We start from the raw sequence: 16576 nt of genomic DNA on the forward strand, positions 1-16576 counted from the left end.
GACCACCACTTCCCACAGCTCCCATTGGCCGGGAACGGCAAACCGCGGTCACTGGGAGCTGTGGGTGGCCATGCAAATGTAAACAAACTGTCTGGCAGCCCGCCAGCAGATTACCTTGATGGCAGGTTACCCACCACTGTCCTAGGCTCATCTTTTGAAGATGGTGTGTAAGTTTCCTTTGAGGACAAGGACTCAGAGGTCAGATATGGAGGGATCGTTTTGTGAAAAGTGTTTGCCCATGGGTGCTAGGGTGTTTTTGTTGTTTATCATTTTTCTGTGTGAATTTACTTGAGAGCACAGTGATTGCCTTATTTCATCCGCACGGTTGTTATTGGGGCATTTAGTGCACGGGATGAGGTACACCACGTGTTGTGATAGGACTGTGCAGGATTCATGAATCTTGAAAGGTGTGTTGTGGGGGTGTTGATCATTGTAGTAGTGGAGGTGTCTGTTGTTATGGCCGGATCTGGTACCACTTTGAGTTTACCCACTAAATTCCTTTGTCCTACATTTGCAGAGGTGTTAACTGGCCACTTCACCTTGAATGGTCTCCTGCAATATGTAACTCCTTATGCTTAACAATCTGTTCCGCCTTGTATTTAGCTGTGATGCTCTGAGTATCTTTCCCAACCTGAAGAAGAGCTCTGAGTAAGCTCAAAACTTGTCTCTCCTACCAACAGAAGTTGGTCCAATAAAAGATATAACCTCACCCACATTGTCTCTCTAATATCCTGGGACCAACATGGCTACAACAACATTGCAAACTCCGCATTTTGGGCACGAGAAGAGGAAGTTGTTCTAATTATTATGATTAATTATTTGTATTTCAGTAGTGTTTAAAGATCTCAGAAAAAATCTGGGTGTGTGCTAGGAGCAATACAAACAAAGCAAAAGGACAGTCTGTATATCTGGCATGTATGGAGCAGTTCCAGGCATTGGGCGTGCAATCAAGCACCACACTACAGTCCCAGCCAATGGCAGCATGCCCTCCTGAGAAAAGTTTGCTACTGCTGTTTGGTGCTTTTCTTAGCCGTGAAAGATGGGTAGTCATTCTTTTGCATGAAATTCTACAGTTACCGACACCATATTTCTGGAGGTGAGAAGATACAAAGTGGAGATTAGGCTAAAACAAATTAAAAGTATCCCAAACAGAAGAGGCTTGGAAAATCATGAGAATTACAGTGCATGAATGTGCTCTTTTGCTTTGAGATTCCTTTGCTGTTTTGATGATTGTGAAGTATTTGTTAAAAACACACGTGGATATAACAGAATTTTATTGTCATAGTGTGGTAGTGATGTGGAATGAATAACAAAAATGTACTATCTATATTTTTCTCAGAATGGGTGTTGGAGGTGGAGGTGGTGGTTTAAAGCATTTGTAAATTGTCTAGTCACGAAATAAGTACAGAGCAGATCCATGATTAAGAAGTTTAAATTACATATTAAAACAAACTTCTCAGTAGTTGATTTATATCCTTCCTTAAAATGAGTCCTGATGCATTTTTTAATAACTTCCTATTCAATCCTTCTACGTGCATCTTTACAAAATGGGAACGATCTGAAGTGCAAAGAAATATAAATAAAAAAAAGGTTACTGGAGAGAGTACCATTTATCAGCTCTGTTATCCAAAAACATATTATTTGTACCACTCTTGACACAAATGACTGGTTATCTCCTCAGTGGTGCCCTGAAAGAACACTCTGGCAGCAGATTTATTTCTGCTAGGGAAAACTTTTTATAGAATAGTTTTAGGACAGATTTGACCATTGGCTGTATTAACAAATGTCAGCAAATTTGGGAATGTTATGGCTGCAATCACTGACCAAACAGTTTTGGCGAGATAGTTTAATACAAATTTGAGCCTTTATATTTCATACAACAGCTAACTCTGTAGCAAGATAATATTATAATGTAAGTACAATGAAAGTGAACATTTTTACCCTTATCTTTAGGTGAATCCATTTCTAAATTCCAATTTTCTTACAGTTTTATCATTCTTTTCAATGTTTGGGGTATACCTGATTGAAATTCTGTATTTCCCATATAGGAGAAAACTCTGTGGCTGCAGAGGGCTCTCTGCAGCAGAACAAGCGTGGATCTGCAATGAAAGGGGATTCTCCCTGGGTTATGCAAATTGTGTATAGAGAGGAAAAAGTTAAGGAGAGGCAGAATAGAGGATGGTGGGACAGATCCTTTGCTGCATGGATTTTCTGGCCTTTCATCCAAGGGGCATAGATGGTTGCTTCAATCTGTTGGCTTCCTCTTCCCTTACCTTCCCCCAGCATCCAGCTCACCTATTCAGGCTGGTCACTGGCATGAAGATTTTGGCCATGCTACACACTTGTAAATGTATTATGAATTTAGATGTAAAGGTTTATTTATTCAGCTATTTGTAAGTTTATTTATATGTATATTAGAATGATAGACACTGTATCCTATTTCAGAAGTAACTTTTTCCCTAACCTTCTTTTCAGTTAAATGTGCGTAGGCTTTCTCCATCAACCAAAAACGTTTTTAAATTGATCTTCCAGCATGTCTTAAAATGTATATAGATTAAGGTCTTAATTCTCATTTCACACAATTGTAAATCAGAAGCAACTGCAGTGAAACCCATCTCTTTGTCTGCCTAGCTGTCTATTTAAACTATTTCCAACCTCTCCCACCGTAATCATTGTTTGTTCCATGTGTGATTACTCATATTTTGTATGCGAAGCAGCAGAAGTGGGTTTATGAATGCTCTCAATGAGGGGAAGATGGAGGACCTGAAGAGAGATTTGTAACTTATTTTTCAGTCTTCCAACAGTCTTGGTGTCTGTTGGTCTCAATATTATCACCATCTAATTCTCCACTCAATCTCTGGGGAACCTCATTTAGTCGCACTGTTTAATATATTGCTTCTGTCCTGATGTCTCAAAGAGCTAGCTGTTTTTTCTTGACTACTTCCACTCTGTTCAGAAATGTACCTCTTTGACAACAGCATGTCTTGGATGCAGTCCCGTTGAAAGCTAAAGCTCAGCATGGCCAACTCCAAAAACTGACTTTCCTTGAAAACTTCCTCACCTTCATCCCTCTCACTTACTTCTGGCAATTCCATTGCCAGCTCTGTTCTCCAGCCTTACAACCATTTTCCTTCTGTATCTGGAATCCATCTCTCCATTCACTCTGCCATACCCTTAACCTCTCCTCTGTAAATCCCCTTCCCAAAACCCACTTCTTCCATAAGCCCTATAAACCCTACTTCTCCCTGCAAAAAATAATTTAAAATAATTCAAAAGAAAAATACTTATTATAGGTATTTTGGTAGGAACCCCAGTCAGTGATCAGCACCTCATTGTGCTATGTATTGTACAGACACACAACAAAAAGATGGTTTCTACTCTGAAGAGTTTACAGTCCAAGCAAAGTAGATGAAACTAACAATGTGCATTCTCGCTTGTTTTTAGTTTGTGATAGCCTTACCCACTGTGAATAGAACCCTACTCCATTAATGAGCCCATTGACTTCAATGCAGTTATTTGTGGATTAAGCTAGTACCTAATGTGAATATTACAACCTGACTCTAAATGATTGTTTTAGCATGTAAGCTGTTCGGGGCAAGGTCTATCATCTTGTGAGTCCCAGAGCCCTGGCTCCAGTTTGAGCCTGAATGTCTACACTGTAATTTTATGGCCCTGCAACCCAGCCCTGCAAGCCTGAGTCAGCTGACACAGGCCAGCTGCGGATGTTTTATTGCCGTGTAGACATACCTCCAAACTACTAATGACTTGAATAAGATTCATAGGTATTTTTTGTCCTGGACACATGGGAAGAAAGACAAGAATGTGGGTTAATTTGGCCACAGGTTTATGAATTAATTCGTGAATTATCCAGCAATAACTTATACAGTGCTGGTCATAATTCCTTTCTGAATCATTATCACCTGGTTGAGGGCTCCTCTCAAGACTCCACACCATTTCTGGGATGCCACTGTCCCGCCATATGAGAGTTAAGACGAGTGGAGTGCTATGTCAGACATTAGAATCCCCAATCCCATTCCCGAGCTTCTTTAGGGATATTTTCTCCTAAGTCCTCGTACAGTTCTGGTTTCTTGTGGTACTGGACCTCTATGGAACAAGTACCTGCATTGGACATCTGCAACCAGGAGGTGCCAGTAATTACTTGCATCTGCACAGAGCAGTGGAGAGTCTGATACTGTCTGTCACCATTGTGAATCTCACAGTTATGATAAATAGAATTACTTTAAGAAAATATAGCGTTAAAGTTGATTTTCTATTTGGGCAACTCAGACTACTCTTTGTAGTATATAGTGAATGAGTGAGGGTTTCAGATTAATAATAATAATATTAAAAAAAACCCCAAAGGGCAGGGAACATTAACCACAATCTCTGGCAGAAGCCAAAATATAATCTTTTGAGTATACTTTTTTTTTTAAGGAAAGAATGTTTAAGATATAGGCAGCTTCATTAAAAAGGTGACAGTTTACTTATTTCATGTGAAGAGTGTGGCCTATTAAATGATGAATGAATTAGAGTACTACAGTGGAAACACCTACATGGTGGAGCTTCATTATCAACTGTTGTGAATAGGAGTGGAATATTTATTAGCAAACCTGCAGCAAGACCAGAATGGCCTTAGAAAACACCGACCTTGAATCATAGGAATATTTGCTTATGCCTATTATGGTAGTAATTTGGTTACCATGCAAATATGAAGTGAAATGTATTTGCCATGTAACTTTATTTGAATATAGTAGATAATGAATAATAAGTTTGAGATCCACAGTGGAGGTTATCAACAAATTCTTCTGTGTGTGTGTGGGGTGGGGGGGAGAGGGTGTGTTTTAAGAGGGTCTCAAAACTGAGTGCTGAGATCTGATAATTTTTGCAGATACACTGATAAAAATGGATTTTCAAACAAAAATTCCCTATAAAATATGCACTTTAATTGTGTGTGCTTGTACAAAATGCATAATTGTGCCGGCAAATGGCTTAGTTCTCTTTCATGAATCTTATGGGCTATTTGCACACGCAATTATCTGATTTGTGTTCACAAACTAGGGAATGTTTGAAGATATATGCAAAGTTCAATGCAGATGGTTTAAAAAATGCAGATGGCAAACAAAAAACAAAACAAACAAACAAAAAAAAACAAACAAACAAAAATCCATGAACATTAGCCACATTCTCTGGCAGAAGCAAGAATAAATTCTTTTATTTTAAGCATAGATTTTAAAGGTTAAATGATTTAATGAAATCAAGTCTTTAAGCAGAAAGATTCATATGAGACTATCAATGAAATCAATGCTTCACAAAACAAATATATTTTTCAGATTTGTATAACATGGTCATGCTATTGTGAAGAACTGTACTTCGGAGGTTCATGTCACTCCTTGTCAGGTGACACAACAGGCAAAATGCAATACTTTGAGACAGACATTGAACATAAACATATTCTTATTTGTTGCTGATTAATTATTGAATATATTAATACACTTTTTATTCATTCACTTTCATTGTGTAGCACTCTGTAAAATGGTCTGAGTTACCTCTTTGTTCTTGCCTTTTTTTTTTGGTATCTTTGTACCCCATTTGTATTGGTAAAATCACGTAACTGAAATGATTCCTTCTGTTTCAATAAAACTGAAGAAAGTTGTAATGAGGGGGATACTAATAATTAGTATTTAACTATCTGTTCTGAAGTTTTCAAGTTCAGATACTGTCAATATCTGGATTTATGCTGAAACTCTTATACTAAGGTATCACACATATATTGCCCTCATCTATGGTGGAACCTCCACTGATGTCAATGGGAGGTAAGAACAAAGATGAAGGGTAGAATATGGTTGTTATGTACTAACTTAACTTTTAGTTAATCTGATTGTTTACTATTTTAATATCTTATGGTCATGTTTAGTATTGCTCAATGAGAAAATATGCTCACCATTAGGAGCATAGCTATTTTAACCCTTTGTTAATCTCCCTTTCCCATCCTCCTTTGTTTTTGTTCCTTTTCCCTAATTTTGTGTCTTCTCAGTTCTTCATTGCAGAAGCTCCCAATTTCCACTTTTGCATGGCTTCATTTCTGCCACCCTCTTCTGTCACAGCACCTATATTCCACCCTTGTGATCTGTCAAGGACAATCACTCTAAACTCCTCAGGCATTACCTCTTTTGGGAAGAGATCCGTGTCTCCCTGCCTCCTGACCATGGTGTTAAGGCTGTGCAGCTCCTAGATTTACACTGTGATATTCCCAGCAAGCCAGATTGCCTAGACAGACCAACAGCTGTTCTTTGCTTGTTCTTAGTGTTTATTTGTAATAAAAGAGGTGCCGGGGCTCAAGCAATTAAGTGTTGGCACCCACACAATATTTTTCTATTCATAACTGATGCAGCAAGCCCAGATGTGCTGGGGCTATGAACTGCCAAGTCTAGAGGTGCTGGGGTTTAGCCCTAGTAAACCCTGGCACAAATTAAGCACTGCTTGATCTCTAGATGCCAGAAACAGAGTAATTGCCAACAGTTACAAGTTACCACACAGTTCATTCTAAGCAATCACGTTTATTCTTAAGGTGAAAACATTACAGAAAAAAGAACCTGCACACATGCTAAAAAGCTTACCAGAGGTCATTCCAACCTCAGAATCTGGTAGATGTTTGTCCTTCCAATCCTTCCTCAAGGATTGGGGTCCCTGGGTCTGAAGGTCCTGTCTGTTTGCTGGATCAGTAAGAAGGCCCTGACTCAGTTTTAAGTCAAGCTATTTATTCCAAAGTCCTTTTTGTGTTTGGCTGGCCTCTGGAGAAACCAGTTTGAACTCCCAAGCAGGTGGTACCTCTCAAGGTGGGGGTTACAACCTGGCTGATTTGCATTAATCCCCACCCACTCTTTTAAGTTCCAAGAGGAGCTGTGGTAGCCCTCCCTCACTGAGTAGAACACAAACATACATCAGCCATTAGGTGTTCATTAAAACAATGAACACCTAAGATACTGCATGGGGTTGCAATATCTGTTACATCTCCCTCTAGAGAGATTACATACAATCCTGGCCCACAGTAACACATAAACTTAATACAATAAGGATGTTGGAGGAAATTGCCATATCTATCACACCTTCTTCATTTCATCTGCTAAATGATCAGCAATGAAGTAGCTAATGTTTACATTACTGTATGTTCACTGAGATTTAGAAATGCCACTCTTGTGGGATTAATGGTAGCTGAGGGAGTTCATATATTTGAGTCATTGTTTCAGGCTATCTGCAGACTCTAGCAGATAGAACGGTGTCACATTTGGTTCACATTTGGAAGGTTTTCATCTCCGCCATGAGAGCTAGAAATATTTTTTTAATTAAAATTTAAAATTCACATAATCTTTGATTGTGAAATTGTTTGGATTCTTATGCAGGTGCATAATACTGCTAAAAGGGGAACATTTTTTAGTTATTTAAAATTGGAAGTTTCTTGCAGTACTTGATTGAATACATTTGTGGGACACACATACTTTAGGATCCTGCTTTTACCAACTTCTTCATAATTTTAGAAATGGCGTATGATGGATATTGAATTCTTTTGTTGTATTATTACTAATGGTAGAGAAGCTACAGAATATATTTGGTAAAGCATTGCAAAACACCAAACGAAAGATGGTGAATATGTATGTTTTACAAATTGTTGATTTTATTTACAATCTTCTTAAATAACTTCCCTTCATAATCTCCAATATTTGTGCTTTTCTTCACTGCTGCATTCTCCTCCTATTACTTTGACAACTCTTTCTGAATCAGAGTTCATTATTTTATTTTAAATGAAAAAGTAAATCTTCAGTGAAATATGGTTAGAATGTAAATGAGTTTTATTTCATATTACTTTTAGTCTACCACTTAATCAGATGTATTTCCTTCTATAAATTGTATGGCTTTGATGTAACAAGGGTTTTATATCTCACAACTGCAACATCAAACATTCCACATGAAATACGAATCAGTATTTTTAGACAACTGTTGTAGCATTTCAACCAATGGAATGAAGATGGAGTAGTGAGCTGCTAGCCAAGTCAGCTGTGACATCACAATCTTACGACCAAACAATTAACTGTTTGTTCCTATCATTTATGATATAGATTAAAAACAGGGTGGCTTGCATGTTAGTTGTCATCTGTGTTAATCTGTTAGGAAAACCATAATGTTTGAATAATCTCCCTCAAATCCTGTACCTTTAACATCACAGCTACATGTAAGAGGCAAAATTATAAACATCATGGCTTCCACCAATCCCACCCTAATTGTCTCAGCCAACTAGCAGCCATGCTTGTTACTGAATACATCCAGTCACTCTGTTTGCCATAAAGAAAACAACATTTGTTAATGGTGACACACTGCAGTCTATGAGATACTGCAGTTATTTCCTGTCATGTTTTGGACATATATGTACTATTTGTGTGGTAACTGTTTGGAAAAATGTTGACTTTTTAATGGTGGCCACTGTGTTTGAGAGGCAGTCTGGTCTAATGCGTAGGACTGGGAGTCACAAGATATGAGTTCTAGTCCCAACTCTCACTGAGCTGCTGAGTGACCACTTAACATTTGTGCTTCTGTTTCCTCTCTCACCCTTTGACTTGTGTATTTAGATAGCAAGGACTGCTTCTTACTGTGTGTTTGTAGTAGGTCACCCGACTTGAACTGGGGCCTTTAGGTGTTACAGTAATACAAATAATAATATTCTGCCTAGGATATTTCCAAGAACAAGTTTGGTATGATATGTGGTAGGTTTAGGGGAAACCATGATATTTGCATGGGGGTTTGCAGCAAGGGAAACAGCCTAATGTGGTTTTCTATGCCCACCAAAGAAATTTAATGTGTCTAGAACCAAACAGCTGATTTATTAGTGCAATGAGTGTCCTTTGGATAGGATATAGCGTGCGAAGTATCCTGTTCCATTCTGTCTAATTATTTTTAGCATTAATAAACTGGTACTGCACACTGGGCCAAAGATTCATTTCTCAGTAATTCAGTTTTAAAAATAGAAGAAGTATATTCTTAAGTCTGTAGAATACTATTGTCCTTTCACTTTCTGGAACTACTTTTATGGCACAGTCTCTCCCTTTCAGAGATCATTGGTTTGTTTCTTTTTCCCTTGTGAAGATTTTAAAATGCACCTCTGTACTTTATTTTTTTATCAGCATTGTTTGCTGTCTCAATAAATCTTTCTAATACATCATGAGAAGTTCAACACTAATTATTGCGTGAGAAGGTTTTCTGCATAACTGTGGGAAGAAAAATAAATTTAAAGTAATTGCCCCGAGAGTTTTATTGTTTTATACTACTGCTGTAAGTAAATAGAACACAGAGTAATCTTTGTTTTACTAACTGCTAAAATAGAAATTTATCTAATCTCAGGATTACATTCTTGCTTCTCTGTTCTTGGACATGCTTTCAGTTAACTAAAGTTGAGGGTACATGTTTAAGTGGAAAACTGGAACTGGCATAAATGAATATCAAAACGTGTTGCCTTTTTCCTTGAATACTGTAGCGCAATACATTTGAAATATTCTGAAGAATGGAGACCTTATAAATCAGGCTTTTTCAAAACTGAGGAATGAAGTTACATGGTGGTTTGGTCATCCGTTGGCATTTTGCTTTGTTTTAGTTTTTCATTTGCAAGTTGATGCATCATTATAGTGTTCACGAGAGGTGCAGGTACAGCACTGGCAGCAGCAGTGCAAGGTATCCCAGGAAGGAAGGACTGCTTCTAATGGTGGGAGATACTCAGTGCTATTCAGTTATTGATCTCTGCTGAGACCAGGAAGATTTTCTGTTAGTACCAACGTTGGTCGTGCTTTTTGTAATGCAGTTACTTATTCTTTGAGAGCTGGGCAGAGACATCTAAACTCATTTCACATAGAACACCAGCTAGTCAATAGACAGTAATAACTTTTGATAACTGATTAGCTATACTGGATTCAACCAATTGCCTTGAGGTAAAAGACTCCATATGCCAGTATCATTCCTTTGCCCTATCCCGTCTCCTCTAACCCCCCTAGCAAGATATCTTTCTACGATACCAGATTTTTAACCATTACAGTGCTGCCTAATACAACAAGCACAGGGTGTAGTTGTGATCCCCTGTTGTTTTGCATACCTGGCGTCTCCTCACTGAGAATGTTAGCACTTAAAATGACACTGCTGCATTCCAGAGCATGGATGAGAGTAGCAAAAGTGGTTAATCCATTACTGCTGCTGTTAATAAGTGACACTGGGATACTGTGAAGAGAAAGAAAGAGCAGTTGAGCTCTAAAGGCTTGAAAGGTGTACTATAAATGTGGCACAAAAGGGCTTATTGAATGCAAAAGGAGATAATTTCTTCTGTTGTCCCCTTGAAAAGGGACCAGATTCTTTCCTTTGATTGTAGTGCATCTATACATGAAGGTCTGGCTGAACAAGGAGTGTCTGGAGATGCACTTCTGCTAAACATGATTCATTTAAAGTCTATACCTCCTCTCAGCGCATAGGGCAAGATTCTCAGCTGCATAGGCCAAGACTGGCCAAGCTGCATTGAAATTGATGGTGCTACAGTGATATAAACCAGCTAAGGATGTGACAGGAAGTTCTGAAATGTCCTCTGTGAAACTTTAAAGAATAAAAAAAAATATTATTCTCTATTTTTACCTTGTTACTTTTCCAGTTTGAGAGGAGGCAGACTGAGCAGTGGGTGCATACTCTCCTCAAGCATTTGTTTGTCACCTCCCAAGTATGATTTCTTCCCCTGTACTTTTTCTCCTTTTCATAATTGAAAATTACCTGCTTCATGGTTACTTCACTGCAACATGAGCTATTCTCAGTTTGGGGAAAAGAATGGATTAAAGGAGGACAATCTATTTGTGGACCGAGCCCCACTGGCAGGGACGGTTATACCAATTAGTAAGTGGAAATATGGCCCTGTATACAGACATCTGGCCCTGAGAGGAGTTAATCTTGGTTAGCTCTGCAGGAGAGAGCAGCTTACATTCTTGAGTCTGGCCATAGTTATTTTTAAGATTTTATAATAGAACTAGAGAAAATTCATCATGGACTACAAAGTAGTATGCAAGGTTTTTGGCTAGGTACAAAAACTTTTAAAAAAAGTTATTGTGACATTTTACTTTTGCTGAACTGTAGGAATGAAGCTCAGAAAGCATTCCTATCGCTTAAGGGTTCTCAAACTGAGGGTTGGGACCCCTCAGGGGGTCGTGAGGTTATTACATGGGGGGTCATGAGCTGTCAACCTCCACCCCAAACCCCGCTTTGCCTCCAGCATTTATAATGGTGTTAAATATATAAAAAAGTGTTTTTAATTTATAAGGGGGGTCACACTCAGAGGCTTGCTATGTGAAAGGGGTCATCAGTAAAAAAGTTTGAGAGCCACTGCTATAGCTCCTTTAAAAACAGAGACAGTCAAGATTTTGCCATTATATGCATATTATATATTCACATAATATAAAGGATTAATTACCTTGGTGGCAAATATAAAACAGAATTATTGTAGTTTAGAAATTTGTTAGTGAAACTAGTGTGTAATATAAATAATAACTTAAAACAATTGTTATTACATAATCAGTCATTTGGGGAAATCAGTGTATGCTTGCTTTATCCAATCAGTGGTGTGCTCATTTTAATTGGGTAGTAGACAGTCTGCAGCGACTCTAAATTAGGTCTTCCAGACTTATTATTTTAGAAGTCTGAAATTTATTTACCTGAATTTTCATAATTAGCAACTGTTTCTTAAATAGATAAAAAAGTGCAAGATGGTTGTTTCTACATTTAAAAAAAAATATTATCGGGAAAAAAAAAAAAAAAGAGAACTAGCCCACCAAACTGGCATTTAAATAACATCATCCTTTGGGTTTTGAATTGGAAACTTAGGTCTTCATTATGCAAACACTTATCTAGAACATTGCCCTGTTGGGCTAGTTTGTGACTTTGCGGCAACCCCCTCTGTATGGCGCAGCATGTTCAAGTGCTGCATATGGAAGGAATCATAAGAGCACAGCACTGCTTCCCCTGTGTGCCCATTCCAAAGGTCTGGGTAGCTCACATGAAGTTATAAGGCTCTTACTTCCCCGGAGTCACTTGCATAGGCCTCACAGCCTGTGGCACAATCAAGCCTGCTGACTTCACTGGGGCTACTTTTGTCAGTAAGCACTACCTCCTGAAAATGAGTCTTTGCAGTTGTGATCCCTTACATTTTAATGAGCCTGAAGACCTCAGTTAACACTCCATACATAATATGTTCTATTATGGTCTGGTTGATGTCAGACTCTGGCAGTACCCAGGCTCGCCACTAGGAGTTGAGAGGAGAGTGCTGCCACTGATATATAAATTGAGTCATTAAAGTTTGCTAACACCGTGAGCTCTTTTTGTGGTGAATCTTTTAGACACACTCCATTGAAGTCAGATGGTTTTTGTGTGTGATTTTTATCAGTTTCAGGTGTTTTCATGGTATGTTTATTTTATTATCACTCATATAGAACATTCCAAAGAAAGTGAGGATTTTTGATTTGCTGATGTGATGTCTCAGTGTGATATCACTGTAAAACAATCTGGTTCTCATTTGGATCTTTTTCAGTTAGAGTAGGAAATAAGGATTCTTGTTTATCTGTTAAAGAAAGAAAAAAAATCCCGGGTTTATAATATTAATAATGATCTCAATTCAGGACAGTAACTTAGGAATTAATGACCAGTTAAGGTTAATGACCCAAGGCCCTGAGTCATTAAACTCCAAGGAAATGTCCTGCACTTTGATTGCCATTAGTTTATTAGAAATTGGTTGTAGAAGTTAAAAAAAAAAAAAAAAGGGTGTTTCCTCATCCCATGGATGATCTGATGGTCATAGAATATCAGGGTTGGAAGGGACCTTAGGAGATCATCTAGTCCAACCCCCTGCTCAAAGCAGGACTAATCCCCAGACAGATTTTTATCCCAGTTCCCTAAATGGCCCCCTCAAGGATTGAACTCACAACCCTGGGTTTAGTAGGCCAATGCTCAAACCACTGAGCTATCCCTCCCCCCCTGGTCACAGGAAAAGTGGGTGTTTTATTATCTGCTTCCTGCTGCAGTCCCAGCATAGATAAAAATCCCCATACAGTCAATGGGATTTTGGCCTATACTAGGACTGCAGGGGCTGAGCAGCTCAACATTCTCCCTCCTCCTACCCCATTCAGAAATAAATGAGACACCCTTATATTGGGCATAGTCTATAATAAGACTGCAATGTAAAAAAAAAAATAGATTACCTGGCTCTGTGAAGGCATCCCTAAATAACCCCCAAGTAGGTAGCTACAGGAACATACAAGAACATAATGGTTTGGTCTATACATGGGAATATGAGCACTTTGGTGAGGCAGGTGTTGCATATATATTCATATGTGGGTAGGTAGTAAATATTTTCATTGTAGTCCATGTCCAATTTGTAGGCTACTTACACAGCCCTGGAGGTGGAAAGTCGTTTATGTGAGCAAAGGACAAGGAATGCATAAACCTGAAACCCTTTATTTATTCACACTGGGCATATGAATGCTGCTATGATGACAGTTGCTCAACAGTGTCCTACAAATAATTCTGAGCCCTTTCTGATGTAGTACATTTAAAGTAAGGTGACTTAGTGTGATTTTCACTTTAAATAGAATAAGGGTTAAATGATAACTTGACTTATCTTTTAAATGACAAAAAATAAAGAAATTGCAAGACCTTTTCACACATTAGATATGTATTGTCATTTATCATCTAGATATCAGGCTAGCAGTGCGAAGTAATAAAACATATCATCGAAAAATGTGCTATAGGTCTGAATCACTCTTTCATTCCACCTCCCAGCTAACTGTAGTATTAAATCAAACAAGCAGAACATTTCCTTAGGCAGCCATTGCCTTTTAATTTCCTGAAGAACCTTAAAATATCATTCATTACAAGTACTACACATATTTGGTTTTTAAAAGTCTCATAAATCAATAGCAAGCTGACTGTAATAATTATTACAAGTTAGTGCATAATTTTCGTGCTGAAGGCTGCATGCAGAACTTTAGCATATGCAAACGAGGCAATTCAAACTGTGTATAGATATTAATATGAAGAAGCAGGTAACGAGGTGCAGGCTATGAATTATGCATCAAGAGCGGCTGATCTTCAATGAGGAAAATGAATTCAGCATGTAATCTAATTAGTGATGGAAGTCTATTACATCTAACTGCAAAAGCAACCGTCCTTGAAACAAATTTATTTACAGTCCATGTTACCACTTGAAACAACTTTGAAATGATGTGTAAGACAACAGCTTAATTGTAAAAAAAAATTTGTTTGTTTGTTTCAGTTCTAGACCTGGAAGGCCTCCTAAGAGGACTCAAAGTGTCACCTCCCCAGAGAATTCTCATATCATGCCACACTCTGTCCCAGGTCTAATGTCTCCTGGAATCATCCCACCAACAGGTAGGACTGTTAGTAATGCATTAGCACTTGAAATCTTATGGCTGGTTGATTTATGTCCATTTGTTTAATAATCACAAACAATAAAAAAGGAAAAATATACAAAACCAACACCGTAATATCACATAACTTATGCTGCAATATGGAGTATCTTATTGTCATGTCAATGTATTGTCTACTAGAAAGATTAGCAGACAACTTTTTACAATACAAACACTTGAGTAGACAGTGGCCCTTTATAGTGTTTTCTCTTTTTTTATTAAAAAAATAGTCCTTTGAAGCATAGCATTTCTTACCTTATTGTTTTCATCCTCCACTTGGCAAACAATGATTCCCTCAGTCCTTGTGTTTTGAATAGCTCAGTGATCTTTGTGACTGCTCTTTTTTGCCTCTTTATCTGACCATTTGTACAATAGTTGGTATCATCAGTAATGTGCCTGCCCCAGAGAATTGAGTTTATTAGTTTGAGTAACTACTTGTTGCACAAACATCCCTTATGATTTCTCACACTCAAATCATGCCCGTGGTATGTGTCTGCCTTCCTTTTGATTATAGTAATGTCCACTTAGGCAACGTTTTGTCACTTAATTAAACTGCCATCATCCTTTTTAAGGTGAAAAGATAAACACCGTGGGTCAGATTCTCCTGCCTTATGAAGGTAGGATGTCCCTAGGATAGTCCCATTGAAATCAAATAAGAGGGGCCTACTACTGTACATAGAAGACCAAATCCATGTAGATGGAAGATCCTAATGGAAGAGTTGCTATGGAACCTCGTCCCTCAGCCTCATTCCATCTCCTTACTTTTCAGGCTGGCAGGAGCCCCTTTATCCTCTGCAAGGTTGATCTGAGTCCCCCCTCTCCTTCCCCAGGTACCCACTTACTTCCTCATCTTTAGCATCTTCATCTTTAGCACTGACTTTCTCTTCATTGCTATAGACAGATCTAAGAGGAGAAGGCAGTGGGATCACAAAGCAGCCTTGAGGTGAATAAGGGATCTTCGCAAGGATAAAGACTGGGAGAGAGAGAAGGGAGACAGATGTTAGGAGGACATTTGGGGAGAAGACAAGAAAAGGTGAGGGCAAGATTGGTAGCCATTGGTAGCAAGGATGTAATGGGCAAGGCAGGCGTATGTTGGGTAGGCAGGACTGACAACATCTTGTGGGATAAGGGAAAGTACTTTTGTGGGGCAGGGCTAGTGAGAAACGGGGAATCAAGTTTAGAGAAGGGGAAGGCATAGTAAGAGAGAGGAAAACTGGTGAAGAGGAAGTATGGTGGATTCACAGAGAGAACAGAGTGGGAGGAAATTCTAGCATGAGGAAGAAAAGAGAAGGCGGTGGTACCCTTCAGGGAAAGGAAATGATTTTGGAGAGGGAATGATCAGAAGGGATAGAGGGAAAGAGAAATCTGGGAAAATCAAGGAAAAGAAATCAGAGGAGAAAGATTTGTTCTAATTAGGTGGTGTGAAAGAAGTTGAAGAAAAATACACAGATGGAAAAATAGAGAGGAGGGTGATAAGAGAAATAAAAAATCAGGCAACATGATCATTTTTTATTTTCTTTCATTGAAGGTTTTCTGAGTGATAGATAAGAGCAAATCCCAGTTGCTGGTGTCACCATTTCTGGTCTTTGTGGCTTCATCATTTCAAGCAACAATTTACGAATTAACTGTAATAATAAGAATTATTTATATAGTCCCCAATTCCTCTCTTGCCCTCTCCCAAAAGTATGTAGAATAACAATTTAATCATAAATATAATAAAATATAGAATACCAGCTCCTTAAAATACCAACATATAAAATCAAATGAGGGATCCAGGTTAATAAAAAAGGGGAAATGGTTTGGAAGGGAAGGCAATAAGTATAGGGAGAACAGTGGTGATTCATAGGACATCTTTAGGGAGGATGGGAGCACTTTAGGTTGCTTCATAAACATGGAGTGAGATGGTGAGATCCTTAAACAGTAGGTGGAATATGAGGACAAATATTGTCATTACCATGCTCAAGGGGCAGGTCTTGTATATAGACTGAGGCAGCCAATCTAAGAACTTTAAGAGCCAGCACTACCACGTGAAAGTCAATCCACCATTTTAAAGACAGCTAACATAAATAAAGCAAGGCGAGCTTAAG

The 16576-nt window shown here is 38.4% G+C and overlaps 1 protein-coding gene across 7 annotated transcripts in view; it reads left to right on the forward strand.

Annotated features, from left to right (window-relative positions):
* DACH1 (dachshund family transcription factor 1) overlaps positions 1 to 16576 on the forward strand; it is a 475022-nt gene that overhangs the window by 182700 nt on the left and 275746 nt on the right. For all 7 annotated transcript variants that reach the window (XM_054013430.1, XM_054013459.1, XM_054013449.1 and 4 more), the window contains exon 2: positions 14336 to 14451. In XM_054013430.1, coding sequence (XP_053869405.1) covers positions 14336 to 14451 — 116 coding nt within the window. The remainder of the gene's footprint in view (positions 1 to 14335; positions 14452 to 16576) is intronic.

The sequence above is a fragment of the Malaclemys terrapin genome, chromosome 1, assembly GCF_027887155.1.
Source record: "Malaclemys terrapin pileata isolate rMalTer1 chromosome 1, rMalTer1.hap1, whole genome shotgun sequence".
Classification (NCBI taxonomy): Eukaryota; Metazoa; Chordata; order Testudines; family Emydidae; genus Malaclemys; species Malaclemys terrapin.